Source organism: Lithobates pipiens, unplaced genomic scaffold, assembly GCF_037356315.1.
Source record: "Lithobates pipiens isolate NorthernLeopardFrog02 unplaced genomic scaffold, aLitPip1_a1.2 Scaffold_8, whole genome shotgun sequence".
In the NCBI taxonomy this organism is placed as follows: domain Eukaryota; kingdom Metazoa; phylum Chordata; class Amphibia; order Anura; family Ranidae; genus Lithobates; species Lithobates pipiens.
In genome coordinates, this window is record NW_027507903.1 from 59,230,435 (window position 1) to 59,243,625 (window position 13,191).

Genomic DNA, 13,191 nt, shown 5'->3' on the forward strand with positions numbered 1-13,191 from the left:
GCGTATAAAAAACACACCCCAATTTTAGGAGGGAAGTTTAATAGGAAAAAAAAAACTTACATTTTAAATAAAGAACTTTGAAGCAAAATTAGGGTCACAGCTCATCAATGTACCCTGCTCAGTGCCCATCTGCAGCCATTAAATTGCCCAAAAATACAGCCTGTTCAGTGCCCATCTGCAGTCTATAAATTGACCAACAATGCAGCCTGTTCAGTGCCCATCTGCAGCCTCACCTTTGGATTATCCCTGCTGTCTCCGAGGGAAGAGGAGGAGCGAGCGCTGCTGAATTACACAGAGCCGCGATCTCCTGTGTACCCAGCGCTCCGTCGCTCACAGCCACGCCTCCTGGCCCTGCTCATATGATAGACAGAACAGTGGTCCAATGCAGGGCTGTGCGTGACGGAGCGCTGGGTACACAGGAGATCGCGGCTCTATGTAATTCAGTGGGGCTCGCTCCCCTTCCCTCAGAGACAGCAGGGATCAGTGTATAACACTCACCCACGATTTCCTCACGATTTTAAAAGGGGGGGGAAAGTGCTTGTTATACACCGATAAATACTGTATTTGAGTTTGGTTACACTTTAAAATTAGAGTTAAATAAATTTGTATGAACCTTGTATATCTTGAAGGGCTGTATTGGGGTTCTAGGACACACATTTGGAAAGAGATTTTGCTAAACTAAGGACAACTTTATACACACAGTGCATTAACACGCATTACTTTAAAGTGTTTGTAAAGACAATTTTTGGGGGTTATATTAAGAAACATGCCATACTTGCCTGCTCTGTGTGATGGTTTTGCACAGAGCAGCCCCAATCCTCCTCTTCTCCAGTCCCCTGCTGGCACTCTGGGCCCCTCCCCCATGCCGAGTGCCTCCATAGCAAGCCGCTTGCTATGCAGGCACTAGTGCGTGCTCGGTCCCGAGTCCTGCTCTCTCTGTCCATTTTACATTTATATGCAAATATCAAGTTTTTGGGCCAAATTCAACTTCTTAAGGAAAAAAGGAAGTAAAACACTTAGAAGAGAATTTTTTTTTTCTAAATCATACTTACCTCGGTGGATGCAGCATCAGTTCTCTGCCGGCTCCAAGACTGAGAAGTGAGCGATCAAAGACCACTGATCAGTCGGTTCTCAGAGCACTGTGAGCAGAGATCTGGTGGCCGTCAGTCACCGACTCTCTGCTCTGCCCCTCCAGCACTCACTGGAGGGACAGGCTGCGGAGGTGGTGGGAGCCGCTGGCTCAGGCTCTCAGATGCTCACTGAGAGGCTGAGCCAGGTGCCGATCTAGGCTTCTGGGTGGATCCTGACCATATGGGTATGATCTTTCCCCAGCATGGACTACTTTGTGAGGTCAGCCGACAGTGGGACCCAAAAACGGGTCACAGGAGTGCAGAACAAACTGCATTCCTATAATCCACAAGAGAAGTACAGCCAAATGAGCTTTGGTTGTACTTCTCCTTTAAGGCCTAATTTACAAAACTGGAAATCAGAAAACAATACCTCAAATTTATACAATAAAGCTGTAACTTTTTTTTAATCAAAAGACTGAACTGATAAGTAATTCACACATTGTAAGAGAATCTGTTCACACGCTATATATTCACATACAGTATACATGCTTACATGTGGTATAGGCTTTGCAGAATCTGAGGGATGGACTTGGGGAGCAGGCTCTGGCTTCTGTTTTACAGTGACAGGTTCTTCAATTTTATCCAACTTAATCGTTTTTATCTTTTCTCCTTTACTGGCTTCAGGTAGCTGGGCAGCTGGTGCTTGTTCAGGAGTAGGTTCAGCTTGGGTGGCGGGTGGTGGATTTGGTTTAACTAGTATGGAAGGAGCAGGAACTGGCAGTTGTGGAGGCTCCTCCAGAGATGGGTAGCTGAAATTCACTGCAACAAAAGAAAAAAATACTTCATAGGAGTACAGGGTACCAGAGAGACACTATACACATCACTGCACTGTGCCACACATGGGACAGGCCATCCCAAACAAAGTTTACAGGTTAAATTTATGAAGAGAGGAATTGCCTTTGTCAGTAGATCAAGATTTAGAGAGGTTAGAGCAATCCTTAAATTTACACTAGTCTGAGGTTTAGGCCCCTGTATCTTTTATATATGCCATAATGATATTCCACATAAGAGGAGTAGCAGATCACCAACATGTTTGGAGATGCAAGTCTTCTGCAGACAGTGGACAACACCACAATGCAGGGAATAGAGCAGAGCTTTGTAGATAAAAAAAAATTAAAAATGTAACATGCATGGGTTGTTAGTGGGGTAATGGAAAATCCTGGCTTGGTCAGAACCAGTTGCAACAACGTACTAATTTCTACCTAGATATTCCCAGGTTCTGCTCTGAACTCGGAGCAACCATTGAGAAACAGGGACGCTAACAGAAGTCTCGCCTACCTAAACCTACAATCAGCGGCAATTATTTTTGGTCATGTAATCAAGTTCAGGTCGTCTTGATAGTAAAATTGAGGAACTGTTTTAAATTATCTTAATTGTATTTAAAATCATCCGGGGTCCACAACAGGCTGGACACACACATGGGCAAATACCTAAATACCTCCCAACTACACCCAGTAGGAAAGACATCTGCATGTCTTAAGAGTATTTCCGCTTTTTTTTTTTTACATTTCATCATGTTTTTAAAGTAATTTCTCAGTAGAATAAAACATGGAGATAGACGGGTGGGGAGTTTAGTTTTTGAATATTAAAAATGAATTAAATACGTCCAGCTAGAAAAAGCCCAAATTAAGGTGATCCTAGACCTCGATATTCCCGATTTATCACTGAGCATGCAATGAATGCATTTATGGCTCATTAGTGTGGAAAGCAAGGGGTTAAAATAGGAAGTGAGGAGGCGATACAATGCCTCCTCGCTGCCTGTCAAATGCTCTCTGAAGAGTGATGCAAATGTGGATCCAGGCCAATACACTTTATGAAAAAAAAACAAAAAAAAACGGTTACGTATAGCATTAAAATGCACTATACGAACAGGTTTGGGTATATATACTAGCTGCAATATGCTGAGCAGCAGCTTAAAAAAGTGTTACTAAAGTCAATTTTGTTTAAAATTAAAATAACAAACATGTTCTGATCAGCAACAACCGCTGATCAGAGTGAGAGTTATTAACCCCAATGTGACCCCTCCCGCCGCTTCCCGGTTCCCTGCCTCTCCACCCGTGCTGCACCCTTACATCTGAAACTGCCACCCTCCCCACTGTCCTCTCCTATCCCCTTTACCCCCCCTTCTTCATTCCCAGCACTAATTACCCCCTTCCACCCGGTTCAACCCCATACCATGCAAACCCGTTCCCCACAGCCACCATCATTAGCCGGCTTCCCTTCTCTTCCACTTTTGCCGGCTTCAGGTGCTGCATGGGGCTTGGGGGTCCAGATGTGTCCCCCCACCAGTCCGATCGCCCCCCAATTGCCCCCACACCCCCGATTCATGGTCACTCCAAGCGGCATCTCTCCTTCTCTTCCCTCCGCCTGCATCTTCTCCCAGCACAGATCTCTGTGATCTGTCATGCTGGGGATCATGGGGGGGAGCAGTGCAGGTGGGGGTGAAGTTGGGGCTTGGGGGGCTTAGTAAACATGTTTACTATGATCCCCCCAGTAGGAGAGGGGGCACATGCAGCGTTCACTACTGATCACCAGTGTTAATTTTGGAAGGAAATTTCAATTTAGGTTTAGTCTTAGGACTAAAATGCCATTTTAGTTTTAGTCCCATTTTAGTCTTCTGCAATTGTTTTAGTCGTATTTAGTCGACTAAAATCGCCAGTACATTTTAGTCGTCTAAAATATAATAGGTGTAATTAAACATTTCATTACAATTTCCAAACTCATTATATACTGCTGGAGTGAAAAATCGAATTTTATTATGGTATTTAGGTAACATGTACTACAGACCAATGTTTATTTTGAAGTCAAATTTTAATTTCGTTTTAGACTTGGTCTTTTGACTAAAATGCCATTTTAGTTTTAGTTGTATTTTAAATCGACTAAAATATTATTAATTTATTGGACTAAAATGTTTTAGTCGCAAAATTATCACTGCAATATGCACACTGACCGACAGCTGATATTATTGTAACCACGAGTGATACAATGTATAAGTCTGTCATTTTTTGAATCAATGGAATCTCTAGACAGATGATACAGTGCAAGGGACTTCAAACCCTTTCTCTGTCTCAAAAAAAAAAAAAAAAAAAGAGACTTGATACCTCAAAAAAGAAAAAAACACAACATACAAAACGGATGAGTTGGGCACCCTGAAGGGGGCGGCACCCTTGCACCCCTAATGGACCAGCCGCTCCTGGTAAGACTCCTTTCACATGGAGCGGACTGTCAAGCAGATCTGCCTGCTCAGCAGGAGATCTGTCTGCTGATCCCTGCTGAGTAGGCAGATGACAGGTCGGTGTCCGCTCCGCTGATGCAGAGCGGACATGGACATACCTCCATATTCTTTATGGGATGGTTGGAAGGAAACAGACTGCCTGTCCATTTCTATCAGACGCCATGCGATCTGCTAGATGGATGGGGAATGGAATCCCTATCCCTCAGTTTTTAGCGGACTGGATCAGATGCAGGCAGGTGTAAACGGACATATGTGCAATTACATCAGCCTCTCCATAGAGCACAATTGGCGGTTTGATTGGGTCCACCTGAAAAACAGACAGGCAGATCCGATCAGTGTGCTTGTGTGAAAGGGGCCTAAAGTCTTGTTCACAATGGTCATACACAGTGTATGTTTACGGGACGCACGGGTGTTCCCTGTATCTCTGTGCAGGCAGTGCCATTGATGTCATTTGGGATGTAGCAACTGCACAAACCGAGCAATTGCTCCCACTGTGTGTTTGGGGGTCATACACCCACACCCACACGGATGGCAGATTGGGAATAGCAGCTATGCCTACGCAACCACTGCATCCCAATTGACATAAAATGTGACTGCCTGTACGGGAATGCATGGAACACCTGTGCATCCCTGTGCAGGTAAACATGGCCCTCCATGGGCATACACTTTAGTTTGCCACATATGAGCGAGGCTTTAGTACTAATTTATCAGGAATTTTGTAAGTTACTTTGCGTTCATGTGCAATATTAATGATTTTAGTGAAAATAGCGGTATGATGAACATTTGCGCAAATATTGCAGGGCCCAAAAAAAAAAAAAATCAGTAGCACTTTTTTTTATTCAACGGGCCATGTGCTTTTAGAAAATGTCTAGTTTGAGAGGTCTTTTCAAATTCTGAAGGCTGTAAGTGAAAAATGAAAACTTCCCGATTTTTAGAGAAATTTTTGGGTACGTTCGATTTGCACCATTTTGCAAAAAGGCGCAATTTAAAATGTACCAATATTTGTTTTTTTATTAACTCCATAGAGATTAAGCTTTTATATTTAGTAGGCAAGAATTGTGTTAAATTAGCTGTGTTTTTATCTACCAATAATGGTTTTAGTGTATTTTTTGGAAATACATTAGTTTGATAAACATTTGCGCAAATACAGCGGGGGTCTTAAAAAAAAAAAAAAAAAAAAAAAAGCACCTTTGTTTTATTCTACTGATCATGTGCTTTCAGAAAACATATATGGTTTGGGTGGGGGGGATGGGGGTGTCTTTCACAAACTAAGTTATAAATGAAAAATAAATGGTCTGGCCACCCGAGTGTACAAAATGGAGCACAGGGCCTGGCAGCAAAAGGGTTAATAAGAAAAGGGATGGAAAAAAAAAAAAACAACACACAACCACACACACACTGCCCATGACAGTATATTTGAGACAGGCAATAGGACTCATTAGGTGCCCAAAGTTTCCAAGGAATGTAGTGTGTCAAACAATATTATAATACTAACAAGCGGAGTACAAAGCATAAAAACTGGATTAGCTGTGAACTTACAGGACAACAGCGTGTTTTCAGCTTGGCTTCGCCTTGGTACAGATACCTTCCCATTTGTGGTAAACATTGGATAACAAAGTAGCCAATTCTCATACCCGCCATCCAATATGAAAGGTTCACTTTTGAGAATGGTTTTAGTTTCCCACTAGAAGCAAAACAAAAACATTTTAAGATATTGCTTCACATGTACAGTATCTCACAAAAGTACGTACACCCTTCACATTTTTGTAAATATTTTATTATATCTTTTCATGTGACAACACTGAGGAAATGACACTTTGCTACAATGTAAAGTAGCGAGTGTACAGCTTGTATAACAGTGTAAATTTGCTGTCCCCTCAAAATAACTCAACACACAGCAATTGATGTCTAAAGGGCTGGAAACAAAAGACAGTACACCCCTAAGTGAAAATGGCCAAATTGGGCCAAGAGTTTCAATATTTTGTGTGGCCTCCATCATTTTCCAGCACTGCCTTAACCCTCTTGGGCATGTAGTTCACCAGAGCTTCACAGGTTGCCACTGGAGTCCTCTTCCACTCCTCCATGATGACATCACGGAGCTGGTGGATGTTAGAGTCCTTGCGCTCCTCCACCTTCCTCTTGAGGATGCCCAACAGATGCTCAATAATGTTTAGATCTGGAGACATCCTAAGCCAATCCATCACCTTTACCCTCAGCTTCTTTAGCAAGGCAGTGGCCGTCTTGGAGGTGTGTTTGGGGTCGCTATGTTGGAATGCTGCCCTGCGGCCCAGTCTCTAAAGGGAGGGGATCATGATCTGCTTCAGTATGTCACAGTACATGTTGGCATTTATGGTTTTCTTAATGAGCTGTAACCCCCAGTGCCTGCAGAACTCATGCAGCCCCAGACCATGACACTCCCACCACCATGCTTGACTGTAGGCAAGACACACTTGTCTTTGTACACCTCGCCTGGTTGCCGTTACACATGCTTGACACCATCTGAATCAAATAAGTTCATCTTGGTCTCATCAAATCACAGGACATGTCCTTAGTCTGCTTATCTTCAGCAAACTGTTTACGGGCTTTCTTGCGCATCATCTTTAGAAATGGCTTCCTTCTGGGACGACAGCCATGCAGACCAATTTGATGCAGTGTGCAGCGTATGGTCTGAATTCTGACATATGTCTATTTCCCAAAGACATCTGAAAATGACGCTGAGCACCTGCACTCAACTTCTTTGGTCGACCATGGCGAGACCTGTTCCGAGTGGAACCTGTCTTATTAAACTGCTGTATGTCTCTTGGCCACCGTGCTGCAGCTCAGTTTCAGGGTCTTGGAAATCTTCTTATAGCCTAAACCATCTATATGTAGAGCAACAATTTTTTTTTCAGATCTTCAGAGAGTTCTTTGCCATGAGGTGGCATGTTGAACTTCCAGTGACCAGTATGAGAGAGAGAGAGAGAGAGAGAGAGAGAGAGAGAGAGAGCATAACACCAAATTGAACACACCTGCGACCTTGTAACACTAATGAATCACATGATCACAGGGAGGGAAAATGGCTAATTGGGTCCATTTTAGACATTTTCACTTAGGGGCTTACTTACTTTTGTTGCCAGCAGTTTAGACATTAAAAGGGGTTGTAAACGCTTGTGTTTTTTCCCCTTAATGTATCCTATGCATTAGGGTGAAAAAATGTATGGCAGTGACGGCCCTCCCAGCACCTCTGTTTTATTCACCCGAGCCCTGCATTTCCCTCAAAGGAGACATGCTGTCCCTTTCTGCACGGGGTTCCGGCTCTTGATTGGATAGACTGATCGCAGCGCAGTCATTGGCTCCCACTGCTGTCACTCAAATCCAATGACACGGGCACTGGGGGCGGGGTTCATGTCTATGAATGCCGAATGAATGGAAAACAAACAAACTCTGGACAGCTGCACTCCGGATCGAATGAAAAGTAAAACGTGCCTTTATTTCTTCAAAATGAAAAACCTCACATCACATGAATCACCACAGCAAAAGGGAAAAATATAGAACAAAATTGCTGATGCGTTTCACACTAAAACCATGCAAGACAACACCCTGGGAGAGTGCGTCTCCTAGGAGGTTATCTGATGTGGGGAGGAGCCGCGAGAGCCCCAGAGGGACCCCAGAAGAGGACGATCGTGGCCACTCTGCAAAACTAGCTGCACAGTGAGAGGTAAGTATGACATGTTTGTTATTTTTAATAAAATGAAAAAAACTAAGGCTTGCAATCACTTTAAAGGCCATCTGTCCAGTTATTTTGAGGGGAAGCAAATTACACTGTTATACAAGCTGTACACTCACTACTTTACATCGTGGCAAAGTGTCATTCCCTCAGTGTTGTCACATGAAAAGATATAATAAAATATTTATCAAAATGTGAGGAGTGTAATCACTTTTGTGAGATACTGTATATACACATATTCTTCTAATTTACATTCAAGTTTTGTAAAATAGATGGACCACCCCCAAACAAAGCCAGGGAATCTGAAAGGTTCTTTTGGAAACAAATCCCTGTAGCTTACACCAGCTTAAGAAGTTTTTGTTTTTTCCCCACATACTCTTATTATGTGAGACTGTAAACTCTCACCGGAATGGCTTGCCTAATTCTCTGGGGTTTCCTTCTACTTGCCATATAAATGCTGTAAAAAAAAAAAAAAAAGAAAGAAAAAAAGTGGCTTGGCGGTTAACTTATGCCTTGCAGCAAGGGGGTCCTTGGTCGGAAACACAACCAGGATACTATTGGCATGTCTGTATGTGTTGGAGATTTTCTATCAGTTTTTTTCTGGTTGATCACTGGTTGCTAGGAGGCCGTCGGTAGGGAGGGGAAGGGGTAGCAACAGCAAACAAGCTGCTCTGCTAGCCATATACAGAGACAGGCGCCCTTCTTGGTTTTGTACACCAAGCTTGTAAATGGTTTTAAATTACCTTGTTTTGCCATCTATAAAATTTGAAATGCTGATTTTTGTAGTATTAGTACCATTTTGTGACAGTGGCGCTATTAAAAATGATGCAAATCTGTTATATGTGCCTGTAAAGCTACAAAAACTGGCAGTGGGGATTTGTGAACCTAATGCGGGTCATTTTAAAGGAACATGCTGCCAGAAAAGTATCAATAGCTCCTCCACCCATTGGGTTTTCTTTTTGGCGAGCACATCATTTGCATTACTAGTGTAAAGCTCACCATACATGCTACAGCTATAATCCTTATACAGCCTTATTTAGATTTACCAAAACTAAAAAATATATACCCTATCAATTACAATGCAATCAAACCAAAAGAAAACAGATCCATGGGAAAAAATAATATAGGATTTTTATAACAGCTTACCTGTAAAATCCTTTTCTTGGAGTACATCATAGGACACAGAGCCTTAAGTATTTACTTAGTGGGTTATAGCAGCCTTCAGGTGTTGACACTGGCACACCCAATACAGGAAATTGACGCCCCAATATAACCCCTTCCAGGAGTACCTCAGTTTTTGTAGCCAAGCAATATACTTAAACCCCATAAAAGAAGAGGAGCAGGACCTCTGTTTCCTATGATGTACTCCAAGAAAAGGATTTTACAGGTAAGCCGTTATAAAAATCCTATTTTCTTTATCGTACATCATAGGACACAGTGCCTTAAGTATTTACTTAGTGGGAAGTCCCATAGCAATGCTACTTGAGGGGAGGGAGACACAACCCATACGGCACCCCCAGACCTTGAGTGCCTGCAGCACACTGCAACTGAAGGTGATATTCTCATTCCTTCTTACATCCAACTTGGTAAAATTTTGTGAATGCATGGACTGAAGACCAAGGTGCAACCTTGCAGATCTGAGCCATGGAGGGCTGATGACGCACCGCCCAAGAAGCACTAACCCCTCTGGTAGAGTGCGCCTTAACTTGAATAGGGGGAATCTTGCCCCTTAAATTATATGTTTGAATTATAACTTACCGAATCCACTTTGCAACAGTGGATTTCAACGCTGTCTGTCCTTTTTTAGGACCTTATGGCAGAATAAATAAGACATCAGTCTTACGAATCTGAGAAGTTTTCTTTAAATAGATTTTCACTGCTCTCACTACATCAAAACATTGTAATGACTTTTCTTCACTGGAACATGGTTTTGGGAAAAAAAAAAAAAAAAAAGAAGGCAGGACAATCCTTCAAAGACTGGGGTCCAGCCCTCAAAGAGGAGAATTACTGGCAAAACCTTGTTCTTCCATACGAGAACCGGGTACCAACCTGGAGCAGCAGTGGCGGGATGGATCCGGTTGTGGAGGCTGTATTGGGTGTGCACACCTGAAGGTAGCTATAACTCACTAAGTAAATACTTAAAGAGGAAGTAAACCCTGATGGGTTTACTTCCTCTTTTTTTCCCTGCAAAGGTAAAGCATAATGGACTACTATGCATCGCATAGTAGCTCATTATGTGTCACTTACCTGACACAGGAGCCAGCGAAGTCGCCGCTGATCCCTGTAGTCCGCCGCGTCCATCTTGCTGGTGGCGTCTCGCAGCTCCGACCAATGACAGCGGCGCAACCGCGATGACGTCACTCCCGCGCATGCGCACGGGAGTCGCGCCTCGCAGCTCCGTTGCTGTCATACGGCGAAGCCGTCACTCCCGCGCATGCGCACGGGAGTCGACAAATTTGGCAAATCCATTCTTGGATTTGCCGCATTTAGTGCGCCTGCGCGCCGCTGTCTACGGCGCATGCGCCGTAGACAGCGGTGCCCATTTTCGGGCAAATATCTCCTAAACCATATAGGTTTAGGAGATATTGCTTGGACCTACAGGTAAGCCTTAATCTAGGCTTACCTATAGGTCCAAGTTGTTTGGAAGGGTTTACTTCCTCTTTAAGGCCCTGTGTCCTATGATGTACGATAAAGAAAAAAAAGTTTTCATTATTATACAGTGCCTTGAAAAATTATTCATACCCCTTGAAATGTTGCACATTTTATCACGTTACAACCAAAACGTTGCAACAACGTAAATGTATTTCTTTGAGATTTTATGAGATAGACCAACACAAAATGGCAGAAGTGGAAGGAAAATGTTAAATGGCTTTCAATTTTTTTTTACAAATAAATATCTGAAAAGCGTGGCGTACATTTTTTATTCACCCCCCTTTACTCCGATACCCCTAACTAAAATCTAGTGGAACCAAATTGCCTTCAGAAGTCACCAAATTAGTAAATAGAGTCCATCTGTGTATAATTTAATCTCAGTATAAATATAGCTGTTCTGTGAAGCCCTCAGACGTTTGTTAGAGAACCTTAGTGAACAAATAGCATCACGAAGGCCAAGAAACACATCAGACAGGTCAGGGGTAACGTTGTGGAGAAGTTTAAAGCAGAGTTAGTTTATAAAAAAATATTTCACGCTTTATACATCTCACGGAACACTATTCAATCCATCATTCGAAAATGGAAAGACTATGGCACAACTGCAAACCTACCACGACATGGCATCCACCTAAACTGACAGGCCGGGCAAGGAGAGCATTAAATCAGAGAAGCAGCCGGGGCGTGGCCAAGACATGGAAGTGAGCAGACGTGTGTGAGCTAAGCTCCGTCTGATCCGCTCCACACAGCTCCGCACACAGCAGCATCCAGCCCCGGGGACGTGTACCTCCCAAAATGCCAGGGCGGAGCAAGCCATCCCCACAGCCTCGGAGAACCCCTCACCTCCGCTCCAGCACGCTAGATGCTTATTTCACCGGCGGGAGCAGACACAGAGAGGCCGTATTCAAGATGGCGCTGGGTGAGTGCTCACAGGCCGCACACAGGGCATCCCCAATTCCCTCACAGCGACATCCACCTCCATCTCTGCCCCCACTCTCCTCTCCGGACTCCCGGGGGGAGCCCCTTCAGCAGTCCAAGCCACCAGGGTGACTGGGAGAACCATGAACATTCTCCCCACAGGCCGCCATTCAGCCTCCCTGTAACCCCCAGAGCCCCCCAGCCACGCTCTCTAAGCACAAGGGATAACAGATGGCCCTTGGGGATGGGGATCTAAGGTCCCACATCTTGGCCCTCCCTACATGGGCTGATTTAGAGGGCTTCATGGCCTGGATGGAGAAGGCCTTCAGAAAAGATATTGAGGACCTGCAGGCTGATACTGCCCATATTGGGGGTACAGTGGAGACCCTGGAAGCCACAGTGGAGGACATACAGTCCCCCTTACAGGCCCTTCAAACATGCTGCACAACGCAAGACCAACGCATAGACTCCCTACCAGATCAACTTGATGATATGGAAAATAGGAGCCGCAGGGTTAATATACTTATAAGAGGCCTGTCAGAAGCTACAGGGAGAACAGCTACAGGGAGAATATGTCCACAGGACAATTATTAGTTGTGCACTCCACAAATTTGGCCTTTATGGAAGAGTGGCAAGAAGAAAGCCATTGTTGAAAGAAAGCCATAAGAAGTCCTGTTTGCAGTTTGAGAGAAGCCATGTGGGGGACACAGCAAATATGTGGAAGAAGGTGCTCTGGTCAGAGGAGACCAAAACTGAACTTTTTAACCTAAAAGCAAAACGCTGTGTGTGGCGGGAAACTAACAAACACTGCACATCACCCTGAACACACATCCCCGCCATGAAACATGGTTGTTGCAGCATCATGTTGTGGGGATGCTTTTCTTCAGCAGGGACAGGGAAGCTGGTCAGAGTTGATGGGAAAATGGATGGAGCCAAATACAGGGCAATCTTAGAAGAAAACCTGTCAGTCCAAAAAAAGACCTGACTGGGGCTGAGGTTCACCTTCCAGGACAACTACCCTAAACATATATCCGGAGCTACAATAGAATGGTTTAGATCAAAGCATCTTCATATGTGTTAGAATGGCCCAGTCAAAGCCCAGACCTAAATCCAATTGAAAATCTGTGGCAAGACTTGAAAATTGCTGTTCAGAGACGCACTCCATACAAATCGGCCAGAGCTTGAGCTATTTTGCAAAGAAGAATGGGCAAAAATTTCACTCTAGATGTGCAAAGCTGGTAGAGACATCCCCAAAAAGACTTGCAGCTGTAATTGCAGCGAAAGTTAGTTCTACAAAGTATTGACTCAAAGGGGCTGAATACAAATGCACACCATACTTTTCACACATTTGTAAAAAAAAAAGAATTGAAAACCATTTAACAATTATGTGCCACTTTGTGTTGGTCTATTACATAAAATCCCAATAAAATACATTTACATTTGTGGTTGTAACATGACAAAAGGTGGAAAATTTCAAGGGGTGTGAATACTTTTTCAAGGCACTGTATTACAAAAAAAAATCTATTATTAAAAAGGATATGATCATTATGTAC

General features: G+C 43.6%; 1 protein-coding gene across 5 annotated transcripts in view; it reads right to left on the minus strand.

The window, feature by feature from the left end:
* Positions 1–13,191, minus strand: part of USP8 (ubiquitin specific peptidase 8) — a 104,707-nt gene that overhangs the window by 29,347 nt on the left and 62,169 nt on the right. For all 5 annotated transcript variants that reach the window (XM_077470847.1, XM_077470846.1, XM_077470849.1 and 2 more), the window contains 2 exons: positions 5,905–6,049; positions 1,624–1,889 (listed from right to left, as the gene is read on the minus strand). In XM_077470847.1, coding sequence (XP_077326973.1) covers positions 1,624–1,889; positions 5,905–6,049 — 411 coding nt within the window. The remainder of the gene's footprint in view (positions 1–1,623; positions 1,890–5,904; positions 6,050–13,191) is intronic.